Genomic DNA, 17,911 nt, shown 5'->3' on the forward strand with positions numbered 1-17,911 from the left:
TGAACCAAGTAGCTAATATAATAACAAAAATTCAAAAGTCAATCATTTCATAGGGCACTGTGGAAGCGTTATTAAAAACTTCTTTTGGGGGCAGCTAGGTGGCGCAGTGGATAAGGCACTGGCCCTGGATTCAAGGAGGACCTGAGTTCAAATCCAGCCTCACAGACACTTGACACTAGTTGTGTGACCCTGAGCAAGTCACTTAACCTTCACTGCCCCACAAAACAAATTAAAAAAAAAAACACCCTTCTTTTTAATTTTCCCCAAAATATTAAATATTTCTCCAGTCTAAAAACCCTTTCTTTTCCTATACTCAGAAGAACCTGGGCCTATGATCCACTAAGGGATAGCATTGACATCTCCATTCAGAAAGAATTAAGATATTGATAAGAGAGGACAAGTCCCTTTGATTATTCCCAGAGAACACTTGTAGAATAGTCAAATGAGTATTTGTAGTGACTATTCTGGAATATTATATTGAAACTATATTCTAATAATATTGTATATAACCTTTTCTAATATGGGGAGAGGAGAGAGTATGGGGGGCAGGAGGGGAGATTAGAAGAAAGACCACACCAGTGTGAATCTATATCTAAAATAGAAATGACTAGATATTAGATTTAAGATAAAAGGTTTGGGGGCAGCTAGGTGGCACAGTGGATAGAGCACTGGCCCTGGAGTCAGGAGTACCTGAGTTCAAATCCAGCCTCAGACACTTAACACTTACTAGCTGTGTGACCCTGGGCAAGTCACTTAACCCCAATTGCCTCACCCAAAAAAAAAAAAAAAGATAAAAGGTTTGTGGCTAAAACATAGGTAGCAGCTGACAGCAAAACTACTATGATTCATGAGACAAAAGCAAGAAATAGAATTTAAAAATTTTATAAATAATATACAAATAATAATAAATATAAAAATAAATAAAAATAAAATGAACCATTATAAATATATTTTTCATTTATGCAATATTATATAATTAAGAATTCAGGACAAATGATCCCACAAGTAGTTACACATCTTACACATGCTACATTAACATATTTTACCTCATTTTGTCTTTTCTTTCAAAAACAAAAAAATTCACAATAAAAACTTTCAAAAGTATCCACAAAGAACTGCATAAAGTTTGAAGGCTTCTCTAAACTAAAACATTAAACAGCTAGGTGGCACAGTAAATTAGAATGCTGAACACCTGGAGTTAAGGAAGACCTGAGTTCAAATCCAGTCTCAGACACTTACTAGCTGTGTAAACCTGGGCAAGTCACTTAACCTCTGCTTACCTCAGTTTCCCCATTTATAAAATGGGAACAATAGCACCTACCCCCAGGGTTGTTGCAAGAATAAAACGCAATAATTGTAAAGCACAGTGCCGGGCACATTGTAAGAACTATGTAAATGTTAGCTATAATAATAATCATTATTATCCACTTCTAGACATGAAGCATTCCCTAGTATCCCTCAAAGCAAAACTGCTATGGACTCACAACTAAGCACAAAAGCAGAGCATCTATGAGAAATAAATGCATACAACAAGAAAAAGCACATGTACCATAAATTTTGAAATTATATTTTTGTTGTTTCCTGTTGGAAGGCAAGAAAACACAACAACCAACCCAGGTACAACAATAATTATCTGCCTGTGAGTCATTGAAAGGCTCCAAGTATCCAATTTGGATTAATGCTGGAAGGGGGTTCAATGATCAAATTCAACACTCTCTTCTAGATGAGAAGGTGAAGGTCCACAATTACACAGTAGTAAACGGTATATCTTGAGCCAAATTTAAGTTCTGCTCTATTGTGCATGAATAGGAAGAGATGTGAAAAGGAAATAATGTAGGCCAGCATATTCCTTTCAATCTTGAGAAACCCTCAAAAAGTCATACATTTGGGGCAGCTAGGTGGCGCAGTGGATAGAGCACCGGCCCTGGAGTCAGGAGTACCTGAGTTCAAATCTGGCCTCAGACACTTAACACTTACTAGCTGTGTGACCCTGGGCAAGTCACTTAATCCCAATTGCCTCACAAAAAAAAAAAAAAAGTCATACATTTAATAGTTTAGAAACTAGGAGCTCTGACTGACAAGAAGTACCAAGTAAAGCATCAAGTGAAATGACAAGTCCCTTGTAAGCTATGAACTGGGGGCCACAGAACATGAATGGACAGTGGATAGAGAGCTCCAGTTTCTAGACTGATCACTAGACCTCAGTGACCTAGAACATAAGAGGTGTCAACCTGATTAACAAAGAGAGTTTCCCGACCCAGAAGTTTCCTAAAACTAATGAAATCACAATTCTGGTCTCTAACCTTATTTAAAAGATACAGGAAAAAAAAAAATTCACAGTACCAGTAGTAGTACTACCCATGACCACCACTCGGCACTTATCTTACGCTTGAACGTTTTACAAAATTCTCTTTTTGAACCTTATAACAACACTGTGAGCAAAGTGCTAGAATTATTCCTGTTTTACAGATACAGAAACTGAGGTGGAGGGAGGTGAGGTGATGTGACTTGCCTAGAATCATCACAGCCACATTTGAACTGAGTCTTCCTGACATCAGTTCCACTGTACCCCCTTAGCTGCCTACTAAAAAAAAGAATTTCTCAAGTTATAACTGAGTTTTGTCATTTTAGCATTCTGTACAGAAAATGATACATTTCTATATGTTGAAACTGTGATGACTATCCCCAGAAGATACTCTTCATGAACTTTTTAGTTAATATGTTAATTAAATATGTTTCTCCCTCCTCCATCCCAAATTTATTATCATGTTTTACAATCAGAATTAAAATAATTTTACTAGGTTACCTGTGTTTTCTGGCATCGAAGCTTGATCAGTATTCCTCTCTTTTTTAAAGGAGATGTTTCCAAACTGTAGCACTGAGGACACTACTTTAAGCATTGCTATATTAAAAAGGCAAATGCAAAAAATATTAATAATTTTGTCCCCTCAGATTGAGCTAGTGATACATTCAAATTAGGTCCAAAATTTTTCAGTGTTATTTCTTAAGCTTATAATTCCTGTTACAGGTTAGCAAACCCAAAGCTTTAAAAAAAAAAAGGCATAAAATTTTTTGCAAATTGTATCCCAACTTGGAACTAGTCAATACAACAAAAACAAGTTTAAGAATTTACCACCTATAAATAGAATGAGCAAATAACAAATATAAAAAACTATACCTCCTGTTTACAAGAACTTTTACAGGCTATGAGGAAGGATAAATATACATTCAGATTAATGGATATAGTGTTTGATTGAGGCAAAGAAAGAACTCTTTAGCGTTTCCAAGACAACTTTTGAGGAAAATGTGAGGAGAGGAGAGCACTTAGAAAGATCAGACATAAATAACATACATAGATTGCTTTCTGTCTTGGGGAGAGGGGAGGGAAGGGAGTTAGAGAGAATGAAATTTGGAACCAGAAATCTTATAAAAACAAATGTTGGGGGCAGCTAGGTGGCGCAGTGGATAAAGCACCGGCCCTGGATTCAGGAATACCAGAGTTCAAATCTGGCTTCAGACACTTGACACTTACTAGCTGTGTGACTCTGGGCAAGTCACTTAACCCCCATTGCCCCGCAAAAAAAAAACAAAAAAAGCCAAATGTTGGAAAAAACCAAATGCTGAAAACTATCTTTACATGTAATTTGAAAATAATTTTATGATTAAAAAAAATAAAAAGATCAGACATAGTCCCTTTCTTAGCTGTACAGGCTACATCACTGCACAGAGAACATGTCAAGTTCAGGGAACATTAGTGCTTCAGTTAGGGTATTTATGGGGAGTAGGACATAGAAATTATGAAGGGAAGTAGTCTGAATTTAAACTGGAAAGGGAGGGTAGAAACAGTGTGGAGGGCTTAAATTCCAGGCTAATGTGGTTTCTATTTTATCCTGTAAGCAACAGGGAGGCATGGAAGGTTTTTGAGGCAGAAGGTGACATGGTGAGACACCTGTGCTTTGGGAAGATTATTTTGGAAGTTTTGTGAAGGTTTAAAAGTTCTACTGAATGAAGTACACACTGGATCTTATAGATCCCACACATACACAAGATTTCATCATGGGAGAAGCCCATTATGTGCATCGCTTCCATTGTTTCTTGGAAGTTATCTTTGTCTTGCTGTCCAGGGATAGGAATATAGCCATTGGATAAAAATCTATAGTTATTAAATCCTTCAAGAAGCAAATCGGCTGAAAGAAAAACAAAATAAAACAATTTTTTAGCAATTGCTCATAAACGGACAATCGTTTACTTAATTGTCTCAACTGCATTTCTGTATCTGTTTTTGGCATTAGAACTTTATATACAGCAGGAAGACTCAAAACACTAGTCTTTACCCCATGTCTCAGTTTCCTATTTCCATAAATTACATCACTTTTTCAGTCATCCATGACTGACCTCCATATGAATAACTGTGTTCCAATTATCTGTTTTAGGCATCCATAATAATTTATCTAAAATGGAATACCATGAATATCACCTGATTGAAGTAAAGCACTAGTTGAAAATCCATCTGTCCTCTTCCCTAAGCATTGTTTGTCTTTATACTCATTTTTAAAATCACATCAGAAAATTTACCAAAAACAGGTTTAACAATCTGAACTCTGTATAATCACTCATAAACAAAAGAATGTCAATCAAAACATCTCAGTTTTCATATAAATTTTTATTTTATGCAACGGAAACCTGGAAACATTTAAACCTGAGAAAGTCTACTTTGTATTCCAAAAAATATAAATTAAACAATTATTTAAAAAGCAAACTTTACTTCTGTCTTAGCAAGAGAAATAGCCACCTTTATTATCTGGTACTATACTTTGTATATATCCCTAAGCTTTGACTTCTTCAAAGGGAAAAGACCAAACTCTATTATTAAATCAAAAATATCTTAAGAAAAAATTCAATGCATTGGTAACTTACACTTTAGATGTTCTCCTGCTCCAGAGAGGAGTTGGTAAAATATGTGAAATGTACGCTCATCTTTAGCTTGACGAACCGCTCGAGATTTTTCCAAAAGATCTGAGTTAGAGCAGTTAAGGATTAAAAATGTCAAAAGGTAGCAAAGTCAGTACAGGGTCAGTATCCCATAATAATGAAAGCTTACTTTTCCCCACTCATAACAAATGCTATGGTAGCTATAGTGGAACAAACCAATGAAAAAAGACACAAGCTGTATTTCAGTCTACTTCCTACACATTAGGCTGGAAGAATTTAAAGGCCAGCCAAGCTTCAAGTGAAGACAACCATTAAACTACTCATGAAAGTTGTGTCTATATATGTCTTAGAATTGGTAGAAAAAAAGGAATGAGAGCATTTCCCAATAATAGTGGGTTTTTTGTTTTGTAATTTCAAAGACGTTGGATTTCTTATAAATGAATGTCAAAGAAATTGGTACTACATGGTTTGGATGCTACTGCAATAGGTAGTAGAAACTTGCATGACAGTTCACGATCTGCCACTTGGCTAAGAAATCATCTTTCCTCATTTGTAAAACCACACAATTCAAGGTCTCTTTTAACAAAGGTCTTTTCTATCATCAAAAACGATTCAGCTGGGAAAATTCATTACAGAGAGGTTCAAGGGACAGTTCCACTCAATAGTAAATGATTTATTCAGGGGTCCTTAACCATTTCTGTATCATGGATGCCCTTAGCAGACTGAAGCCTATAGACCCCTTCCCAAAATAATGTTTTTAGAAGTAATTTTTTACATAGGATTGCAAAGAAAACTAATTATATCTATATTATAATGTAACGATTGGAATAACGCCACCTGCTGGAGACTTACTGTAGAAGAGTTCTGCCCATGAAGTGAAGGTCTTTGAGGGCAAGACCAGGAGTCTTTTCTTTGGCGTCAGGAAGTGACGCGGGCTTGTGGGAGGAGGAAGGAAGAGACTGGCACTCGGTCTCACGCTCTTTCCTCTGGACTCTGGTGGAGAGCAGGGCTAGAAATGCGCTCTCCCTTTAATAGATAGGAATCTAGGCCTTTCCCTCTCTCTTTACCAAATTCTTATTCTCCTTAATAAACGCTTACAAGTCTAACTCTTGCTAAAGCTTATAATTTATTGGCGACCACTCATTAGATATTTTAGACAGACTAGCTAGAATTTTAGCCCTTAACAATAATATAATTATATTTATCCACAGACCCAAGTTTAAGAACTCCTGATCCAAACGGACAACCCAAGGATCCAGGAAACAGCAGAATGAAAGCATATTTTTTGTTTTGTTTTGTTTTTTGTGGGGCAATGAGGGTTAAAGTGACTTGCCCAGGGTCACACAGCTAGTAAGTGTTAAGTGTCTGCGGCCAGATTTGAACTCAGGTACTCCTGAATCCAGGGCTAGTGCTTTATCCACTGTGCCACCTAGCTGCCCCCAGGAAGCATATTTAAAAAAAAAACTTTATTAACCTTTTTCTTAATTTAGATCACATATTTCTGAATGACAACCCCATTCCCACCACTATCGAGCGAACTTTTAAAACAAGATGGATGAAAAATAAAGTTCAAGTAAAATCACAAACCTATCGACCAAATGTGACATTATATGCAATGCAGCATACTCATACTATGTCTGCAAAAAAAGGGAGGGGGGAGCATTCTCTCATCTCATCTGGCATTGTACAAATCCATTATAATTTCAAAGATTTTTCATTGTTTTACTGTTCTTTCCGCTTAACCGTCATCCTGAATAGCTTTGTTTTTCTTTTCCTGTTTCTGCTTACTTCGCTGCATCAATTCAAAGTCTTACCATTTCTCCTAGTGTAGTCATGTTCCATTACACTCATGTACCTCAACTTTTTATGCCATCCTCCCAACAATGGGCATATACTTAGGTTCTTTGCTCCTGCTGCCATAAAATATTATCATGTAGAAAAGCCATTACTTTCAACACTTGACATTCTGGTCATATATAACAGTAGTACTGGTAGGCCAAAGGATATGGATATTTTATTCACTTAGCATAATTGCAAATGGATTTTCAGAAAGGGACCAAATAATGGCTCTACCAACAGCGTGTTTGCTTTTCCCCAATCCCTCCAGTATTTCTTATTCCCATATCTGTCTTCTTTTTTTTCAATTTGCTGAGATGAAATCTGCATTTCTGCTATTATTGGTAAATTGGAAAGTTATTTAAATGTCCCTTAATAATTTAATAGTCCCTTAATAGTTAAATGTTTGTTTACATCCTTTGACCACTTCTCTATTGGGAATAGCTCTTGATCATAAATATTTGTATTAGTCTCCTATATATCTAGAACCAGACAGATTTTTCTGTCATCTATATTAATGATAAAAATCTTCCTTTTCTATTGATAGCTTCCTTCATGTTCTAAATAGACTTACTCAGTTCATGCAAAAGCTTTTCAATGTTATATATGTAATAACCTCTATGCCTAATTTCATTAAGAATTCTGACCAAATCAATAACTAGAATACGAAAAACACTTATATAGCACCTATGATGTGCCAGGCCCTGTGCCAGGTGCTTTATACCTGTACCTACCACTTCACTGCCCCAAAGTTCCTAATCATCTTGACTTTGATATTCAAGTATGCACTTTGAACTTATTGTATTAAGTGTCTACTGATCTAAACCTAACTTTGTCCAAACCATTTCCTGGTTACACAGCAATTTTTTGTCAAATATATAATTCTAGCCCAAGCTATCATCATTCTCAGGTTTGCATTCAATTGTTTTTGGCTTCCTCCTCATCTTAATTTGTTGCACAAAACTACTTTTCTGTTTTAATCCAATGCCAACTAGTCTGATGATTATTGCTTTAAAATATGACCTAAGGTCTGGAAATGAAATTCCTCATCATTCCTAATTTTTTCACCATTTCCCTTGAGAGTCTAGGGCTTTTGATCCTCCAGATGAACTATCAGTACCATGACAAGCTCTGTAAAGTATACTCTGAATACAGTTTGATTGCTACAAGCAATATACCTATCTATAGATTAATTTAGGTAATTAATTAGGTAATGGGTCATTCAGGAACGTGGAAGAATCCTCTGATTATAAACATAGTTCTTTATTGCTTTAGAGATAATGGATGGAAAACTAAATTGAAAGTAATTAAGACCCAAGTTTAAGGGCTGTTTCTGATCCCTCCTAGTTGTGAGATCCTGGGATTTACTTAACCTATCAAGTTAAGGTTCAGGGCTCTAGGCATCTCTTCAGAGAAGGTGCTGACATTCACTGGCAGAATAATTTACTCCCTGGAAATATCTTTTGCCAGTGAAATCCCAGATCCACTCCTTATCTCATTTTTCTGAGGAGCATTTTAAATGGGGCTTCCCTTTCTATTTTTTTTTCTTGAAGTCTACATTACTATTTAAAAATCTTGATTTTGTCAGTTTTATTTTATATACTGATACTTTCCTGAAGTTATTGTCTCAGTTTATTTAATGCATTTCTAGGATTGAAAAAGTAAATGTTATAACTGGAGAAAAAGTCACAATAGCTTTAGTACTCTATGTACTGGGGAAAATTCCCTATACCATATAATACTGAATATTTTACACTATGACTTATTCAATGTCTAGGTTTTAGAAAATCCCCCTGCCTCATGATTAATGGTATTCATTAGGAAGCATTTGGAAAACAATTATTTCTCTTGCTTGCATCCCTGGTACAAATCCAAGGTGATCATAGTAAGTTTTATTAAAATTTTTTTGAAACATGCATATTAATGATATTGAGCTCTCTTTTAACCTCCCACAATTTAAGTATTGGGACTATATTTGTCTCAATAAAATGACATTGGGAAAAGGTCTGCTTTCTCAACTTGAGAATCTGTATAGCACAGTTAATTGGTCTTTACAAATTTGACAGAATTCTCAGAATCACATTATCATAGACTATGAGAAGTAGAGGGCATCTTAGCAGTTGTCTAGAAGAATCTACACTCCAATAGGTTATCCAATAGGTGGCTTTCTTAACTTCTGCCTGAAAACTTTCAAGGAGGGAGAACCTACCACCTTTACAGGAGCTGTTCTCAGTTTTCTTTTGAGTATTGCTTTGGCTTTATCCCTTGCTATTTGTTTTTTGTTTTTACAGGGCAATGAGGGTTAAGTGACTTGCCCAGGGTCACATAGCTAGTACGTGTCAAGTGTCTGAGGCTGGATTTGAACTCAGGTCCTCCTGACTCCAGGGCTGGTGCTCTATCCACTACGCCACCTAGCTGCCCCTATCTTTGCTATTTTTAAGACATGTTGTCTCTATTATCTTTCCCTTTTACATAATTATTGGTTCTATGATTTATTGTTTGACCCACTCATCATTCCTATCATTCTGAAACCTCAATTTATGGCTGCATCTTTTGCTTGCACTGTCAGTGCCAATAACTATTTTTATTGTGTTATTTTTATTTGTGTAAAGGATGTACTTCATTTGTGCTTCTTGCATTTATTTATGCTTTTTCTGTGGCCTTGAGCATGCTCTATGTTTCTAAGACATGCTGCTGAGAAATATATATCCTCATATTTTTCTTTCATATTTTCCCATCAGATTAACTAAATGGTTTTTAATTGTTAGTATTTTCAAAGCAGCAGCTTTTTTCTCTCTAAAAAGAGCTTCTATAAGAGTTCATTTTTTCCTAATATTCCATTTTTAAAAAAATAATCTGCTTTGATATCTCTAGTATCTTATCTATATTTGTTCCTAATTTCTTCTTTGAAGAATCATTTTTCTCTATTGAATATTAAGAAGCTTCTCATTGTCATTTCCTGCTTTCTGATGCACTTTCATTCCTATTATAACATTTGTTAAGAAAGCTTTGTATCCTGTTTAGGGGTTTAATTCACTCTTCCTTCTGGTTTTAGGACTCCCTATATGTTGATTTTTCTGCCATATGCTGGGTTTTTATTGAAGCTTTTTAAATAAGTACATACCCATTGTATTCCAACTACCCCCCATCAACCATTATGATTACTTATATTTTATAACATTATAAACAAAAGAAAATTATTTAATATTCTATATCATAGAAAGAGGATACATGTCTCGATGTTGGCTCCAACGATATAACCAGTGACATCAAAATTGATCCGTATAAACTTGCCCTGAAAGTAAGTTAAAGAACTAAGTTATAGTCATCGGTATTAATACAAATTCCTACTATAATTCATTTTTTTAGCATTAATGTTTTTAACTAGAATGTTTAGGAAAGAATCTTCTTGATTAAGTAGCTGTTTTCTCAGGAGTATTTTCCTTGCAATTTAGCTCTTTCTAGAAAAACCAAATATTAGATTATTTCCTAGCATCTATAATTAAAACATGTGCTTCTTCCTCATGCCTTTTATGTTTCAGGACATACACACACATATATTTATATAAACAAATACACAGTATAAAAATACACATGTATAAAAAAAAGAGCTCTCTCGCCTCTGATCTTTAAGTCCCATATCATCACTGTCTTTGGACATTTCAAACTAGATGTCTCAGACATCCTAAAACTCAAGATGACCAAAAATAAACCCTTTCTTTCCCTCCCCAAAACCAACCCCTTATAAACTTCCCTTTTTCTGTTGATACTGCCAGCTTTCCATTCTCCCAGGTTTACAATATCAGAATTATACTTAATTCCTATTACCTCACTCCACATACCAAAACATTTGCCAAATCTTATACCATCTCCACATTTCTCACAATTGAACCTTTCTCTACCCACACAGAACCTTAGGTTAGGCTTTCGTTAACACTTTCCTGGGGCAGCTAGGTGGCACTGTGGATAGAGCACTGGCCCTGGATTTAGGAGGACCCAAGTTCAAATCTGACCTCAAACACTTGACACTTACTAGCTGTGTGACCCCGGGCAAGTCACTTAACCCCAATTGCTTTACCAAAAAAACAAAGAAAAAAAGAAAAAACACTTTCCTAATTGTTACAACAACTCTAATTGGTTGGTCTCCTTCCCCACATAGCTGCCAAAATAATTTTCCTTAAACATAGAGCTGATGATGTCTGCCCATCCCAATACCATACTATGCAACTCCAGTGGGTCCCTTTTTCCTCTAGAATAAAATAACATCTCTTCTGTTTAGCTTTTAAAGCCCGCTGCAACCTGACCTCAACCTAACTTTCTAGTCTTATTGGACAGTACACTCTGCCAAACTGGCCTTCTCTGTTCCTCACACAAGAGACCCCATCTTCATACTCTAGGCTGGAAGGTACTCTTTCCTCAGCACTACCTTACAGAATCCTTTAAGATACAGTTCAAGTATTACTCTATATGAAGTCTTTCCTAATCTCCCCAACTACTAGCTCTTTTCCTCACAAATTTTTAAAAACTAGTTTGTTGGGGCAGCTAGGTGGTGCAGTAGATAAAGTGCCAGCCCTGGATTCAGGAGGACCTGAGTTCAAATCTGACCTCAGACACCTGACACTAGCTGTGTGACCCTGGGCAAGTCACTTAACCCTCACTGCCCCAAAAAGAGAAAACAAACTAGTTTATGCAGTCTATTTTATTCTGCATATAATTATATGTACGATTTGAGTGTAGGTCCTCATGAAAAGGAACTGTTTCTTTCCAGTTGTAACCTAAGTAACTAGCAGTGCCTGGAACATATAGTAGGCCCTTAATAAATGTTTGTAAATTGATTGAAGAGCCTTAGGAATGCAGGTCAGGAGTAAGAACTCATTAAATATAATAACTAACAATTCTCTGGTGCTTCACAGTGTCTGTCACATAGTTGATGATTAATAAATGTTGACCAAGTGACATACCTAATAAGGGACGGGAAACCCCCACTGTCTATGCTTAAATTCCTAACCTAAGCCAGTCATCTTGTGAGTGTGTTCTTTTATTCTCAAGAAAATGAGAAAGTGAATTACTTAATATAATTCACACAATTTATAGAACTATTTATGGTGGGAGTCAATCGTTGGAATCTCAGTAAAATTATCTTTTATACATAGTACCATGTGAATAAAAATTTTTACAGGTGTAGTTTATAAACAATGCACTAAGTTGAAGTTGAATGGTTAGAAGTAGGAGAGGGTGGGGAAAACATTCTAAAAACGAGCAAAGTTGATCAGTTCACACTGTGTATCTACTGCCAGTCAGTAGATGAAGTTCACTGATCTAATAATAAATAATGAAAAATAATGTAAGGAGGTCATGTAAAATGTTACCTAGGAAATTGTTATACCAGATTTGCGCTATTCCCTCTGTCATTACAAGTTTCCTACAGTGCTTGTCAAAAAGCCATGATAAAGAAGGACAAAAGAAACATTTTGTTGTTGATCACTATCTCCACCATCATCCTAAAATGGAGGACAGACGCTTTTAGAGAATCTTTCAATCATTAAACTAGAAATATGATGCCGTAGATTACAATGCAATTAGAGAAGAGAAGTAGGGAGAGATTCTACAAGTGTCCTTAAACTGCTAACATTAAGATGGATTTTATTCCAATTGATATTTCTGGAGCACTGCTATATTTGGAACGTCATCTTGCTATTTTACGTGTGTTCTCCTGCAAAAATAACAGGCAGTGTGGTGAGGAGGGGTGAGATGAGCATCACTAATACTGGCTTTCAGAGTTCCCAAATCTGGCTATAAGCACCAATTCAGATACCTCCCCAGAATTTTAGTAAAACAGGGATAAACTGCAACCTACTTCACAGAATTGCTGTGAACCCTAAAATCATATCAATGAGGATATTAAAATGGCCAGTGCAATGGCACACATGCTGCTCTTTGGCCATGTCTCTAACACAACTTGTTTACCATAGAAAAAAGCACTACCTTTGACCTCTTCTTTTCTGCTTTCAGAGTGCTATTAATTCTATCAATAGGATAGAATTTTGATGAGTTTATAATGATATTAATATCTACATTGTATCCCTAAAGGTTATAAAAACTGCTACCTTAATTTAAGGTGAATCAATTTAATAAATAACTCAATTTTTTGGAGGGGGGGGGCAATGAGGGTTAAGTGACTTGCCTAGGGTCACACAGCTAGTAAGTGTCAAGTGTCTGAGGCCAGATTCAGGTCCTCCTGAATTCAGTGCTGGTGCTTTATCCACTACACCACCTAGCTACCCCCAACAACTCAAATAATTTAAGCCCAATTCCATTTTGGAAACCTACTGCTACTGTATATGTAAAAAGCACATTTCAAAAATACTGTCTATAAAATTAGCTGTCTCTTGTATACACAAAAAACAAATTGAAGAGAAATGTGAAAAGGATGTTATTATAGATTTTAAAAGCTTCACCACTAAAGAGGACAAGTACTATTATGCCCTTTTACCCTATCACAACTTTACTTTATTTACCTTTTTAATGCATTAAGATGCTAACAAAGTTTAATACCTTCACAAAAGGTTATACTGGTGACAACCGGGTAAATGACATGAAGTTCTTCAGCAGTCAAAAAAAAGGAGTACAAGGGCAGCTAGATGGCACAGTGGATAGAGCACCAGCCCTGGAGTCAGGAGGACCTGAGTTCAAATCCGGCCTCAGACACTTAACACTTACTAGCTGTGTGACCCTGGGCTAGTTACTTAACCCCAATTGCCTCACCAAAAAAACAAAAAACAAACAAACAAACAAAGGAGTACAGAGAGTACTGGATACAAAAATGAATGAGGGCAATTTAGGTTAAAATGGTTGTTCATCTTCTGAACTGGAACAGAGTTGGTATCCTTCTTGGCTTATACCAAATAAAAATTTTTTTTTTTGGCAGGGCAATGGGGGTTAAGTGACTTGCCCAGGGTCACACAGCTAGTAAGTAAGTGTCTGAGGCTGGATTTGAACTCAGGTACTCCTGAATACAGAGCCAGTGCTTTATCCACTGCACCACTTAGCTGCTCCCCAAATAACCCTTTTGAGGAACAGCAGTGCTATCTCCACTTGCAAAGAGGGAGAGAGAAGGATTCTTTGAATAAATTCTCATTCCTCATCATTCTGTCAGCAAATGGCAGCCATTTAAATATGCAACTGTTCTTTCATTCAAAACAGCAAAAATGAATAAATAAATAAATAATGCAGTGTCAAAGAGGTCAATCTTGCCCAATGTGAACAGTGACATCAGTAACCACATTAATAATTGCCACCAATGCATACATAATCTAAGTATATTCTAAGTAAGTAACATCCCCCTGCCCTTTCAGTCTAAGACAGGAGTATGTGTTAAGCAACATAGGCTTTTGACATTCCAATGTTTGTACAAAATGAGAGAAAGGAATCTGGCAAGTAGTCTGACTGAGAAGAAGAGTATCAAGAGGGCTTGCTAAAGCTCACAATAGGCAATGTTTATGCCCTAAAGAGATAAAGAGGAAAAGGATGCAGAGAGAGAGAATTTGTGTGTGTGTAAGCTCTGGCAAGAAACTGGAAACTGAGCAGGTACCCATCAATTGGGGGAATGGCTAAACAAGCTAGAGATGATAGATATAGAAACAAACATGATAGAACACTAAGAATGAACAGTCATGTTTCCTGAGAATTCTAGTAAAACCTTTATGAACAGATGCTGAGCATAGTGAGAACTAGGAAAACATCTAATACAATAACACTGTAAAATCAAAAACTCAAAGACTGAGGAATCCTGATTAATGAAATTATCGACAACAATTCCAGAGGACTCATGATGGCTTCAAACCAGCTTTTATAATCTCCTCCTTTACTTTCACCTAGAGACTTAATGCCAGACTGTTATATATCTGATTGTTGATTATGACTTTTGATTTGTTCTGCCTCACTTTTTTCCATGATATAGTTACAGCTTTTCCCGGTTTTAAACCAGTTGTTCCATGTTAGGTTCTAACTGCTGCTCTTGACCCACATACAGGTTCCTCAGGAGATAAGATGACCTGGTACTCCCATTTCTTTGAGGACTTCACTTTTTTTTGGGGGGTGGGGGTGGGGGCAATGAGGGTTAAGTGACTTGCCCAAGGTCACACAACTAGTAAGTGTCAAGTGCAAGGTCGGATTTGAACTCAGGTCCTCCTGAATCCAGGGCCAACGTTTTATTCACTGAGCCACCTAGCTGCCCCCGACTTCACATATTTTGTTGCAATCCACATAGTCAAAGGCTTTAGTACAGTTCATTAATCAGAAGTAGATGTTTTTCTGGAACTGCCTTGCTTTCTCCACTAAGTGCTAGCATTTGGTCTCTAATTCCACTACCTCTTTGAAAACCAGCCTGCACTTCTGGTAACTCTCAGTTCACATATAACTGAAGTCTAGCTTGCAGAATTGTTCAGTAATTTGAACATTCCTTGACATTGCCCTTCTTTAGTATCAGGGCAACTGATCTTTTCCAATCCAGTGACTACTGTTATGATTTCCAAATTTGCTGGGATATTGAGTACAGCACTTTAACAACATCTTTTAGATGTAAACAGCTCAGCTGGAATTCTGTTACCTCCAATAATCTTAGTGTTCTAGTGTTCTCTAGAATGTCTGGCTCTAGATCAGTAACCACACTATTTATTTTAGTTAGAGTTGATGTATAGGTCTTTCTTGTTTACTTCTTCTGTATATTTTTGCCACCTCTTCTTAAACCACTTCTATTTCTGTTAAATCCTTACATTGTCTTTTATCATGCCCATTTTTGCATGAAATGTTCCCTTAATAGCCCTAATTTTCTTGAGATCTCGTCTTTCCCATCCTATAATTTCCTTCTATTTCTTTGTATTGCTCATTTAAGAAAACCTTTATTTTTCTTGGCTATTCTCTGGAAATCTGAATTCACTTGGTATATCTTTCTCTTATACTTTTCTTCTCTCTGTGATTTGTAAAGAGCCATTTTGCTCTCTTGCTCTTTTTCTTTGGAATGTTTTTCTTGATGCTTCCTATACATTACTGTGAACCTCTGTCCATAGTTCTTCATACACTCTATCTACCAGATCTAATCCTTTAAATCACCTCCACTTCATATTCATAAGGGATGTTATTTTGGTCATACTTAATACAGTCTGATGGTTATATTGAAATTAACTCTTCCATAGCTAAAGATTTTCTGCTATGAGGATATACAAAAACATCCTACGAAGTCTCCTTAACTAGAACTACAATCACTTTGAAACAAAGCCAGACTATTTTTAAAAATGTCTTTTCAATGTATTTATTGTACAAAATATGTTACCATCTGGAATGCATATTACTTTTCCATCAACAGAACTGGAATAACTGTGAACGATTATTTTTATAACAGCAATGCTGACCTAAAGAATGAACTCTTTAATGCAAACCAGATGCCTTGTAAGACTTTAAAATAAGATTCTTCAATAAATTAGTAATCTATAACAAATGTGGAATCAAATGGTTCCACAAGGTTAAGGAATTTATTCTATACAGTCTGTAAGAGGTCTGTTAAATAGTATTCAATACATTCCAAAATTCCCAATTTTAGAAGGCTCTATATACTTAGGCAACCTACAGAAAACAGTTTTTTTCTTTGCCTCAATTCACTTAGTATTTCACATCTTCTTAAATACAGCTTTTTGCTTTTAATATCCTTTTCTCTTAATTTATGAGGCACTTTTAAATAAGAGTCCTCTGTGTGGCTCTAGATACACTGCTAGGCACCAGTATTTTTGTTTTAGTAAGTGTCCGCTATGTGCCAGACATTGTGCTGTGTGCTATGGATACAAAAAAGGGCAACAATTGTTATTGCTCTCAAGAAGCTCACAGTGTAATGGTGAATAGAACATGCAAACAACTATTTTTAAAAAAGATACGTTTAGGAAAAAATCATAGATAATCAACACAGGGAAGAATTAAGAGAGGTCACCAAAGGCTTTTTGGCAGAAGATAAGAATCTAGCTGGAACCTGAAGGAGTCAGGGAAATTAGGAGGGAGATAATTCTAAGTGAAAAGAGGTACCAGTGTTCTAAGGATATCCATATTACTTATATCATCCTCCATACTAGTAATAGGTATAGTAAAATACAGAAAACATTCAACTATACACATATATAAAGAAAATCAATGCTAATTGTTCTCTACTGGATCTGTGCAAAATTAAGTAATACAAAAAGGAGATTCTTTAGTGGGTACCTCCAAATGTTTGGGGAAGTTATAGGTAAAGTCCCCACAGCATTTGCTTTGGCCTGGACTGTCATGCAACACTCACAGTTTGGGTCTACAGAAAGAGGGACTGCACTTGTCACTGTGTGCTACCCATTAACAATCAGTAGTATCAAATTGCTATTAGAAAAGGCAGAACCAAGAGAACACTGTACAAAGTATCAACAACACTGTGTGATGATCCACTGTGTTAGACTTAACTCTTCTCAGCAATACAATGGTCCAAGACAATGCCACTGATGGAAAATGCTCTCCACACATCCAGACAAAGAACTATGGCATCTGAATGCAGATTGAAGCAACTGGTTGTTGTTTCTTCATTCTTCTGTTTTTTTCTTTTGTTTTGATTTTTCTCTCACAATATGATTAATGTGGAAATGTTTAACATGACTGTAATGTATAAAATATATCAGATTGTTTGCCGGCTTCAGGAGGGGGGAGGGAAGGGAAGGAGGGAGAACAATACAAAAATGAATGTTAAAAACTATCTTTACATGAAACTGGAAAAATAAAAAACATATCTTTCAAGGAATCTTATATGGCATTAATATGTACATATATTGTAAAATAAGCATTTTAAAATTCACATGTTGGAGAACAGCCCGTAAGGCAAATCAAACTGCTTAAAAACTATCAACAAAATGGTACAATCTCTAGAACTTTTAGTCAATTGTTTAAGACAGCAAATTATTGGTCTGCTGTAGATACAAAAGCCAACTTACTAATTTCACATTTTCACTAAAGATGCTTCATGTTTTTAGGTTGTTAGCACAGAGCTTTTGTAAAGATGAGAGGTTAGAAATACTGAACAGCAGAAATATTCTTGCAATTATTTTGGGCAGTCATAGTATCCATGAATTTAATAATC

At 36.0% G+C, this 17,911-nt stretch overlaps 1 protein-coding gene across 1 annotated transcript in view; it reads right to left on the reverse strand.

Moving 5' to 3' along the window:
- MYH10 (myosin heavy chain 10) overlaps positions 1–17,911 on the reverse strand; it is a 157,070-nt gene that overhangs the window by 79,674 nt on the left and 59,485 nt on the right. Inside the window, 4 exon segments of the mRNA XM_044000022.1 lie at positions 2,807–2,902; positions 4,044–4,187; positions 4,918–5,016; positions 10,000–10,063. Coding sequence (XP_043855957.1) covers positions 2,807–2,902; positions 4,044–4,187; positions 4,918–5,016; positions 10,000–10,063 — 403 coding nt within the window.

This window comes from Dromiciops gliroides, chromosome 4 (assembly GCF_019393635.1).
Source record: "Dromiciops gliroides isolate mDroGli1 chromosome 4, mDroGli1.pri, whole genome shotgun sequence".
Classification (NCBI taxonomy): Eukaryota; Metazoa; Chordata; class Mammalia; order Microbiotheria; family Microbiotheriidae; genus Dromiciops; species Dromiciops gliroides.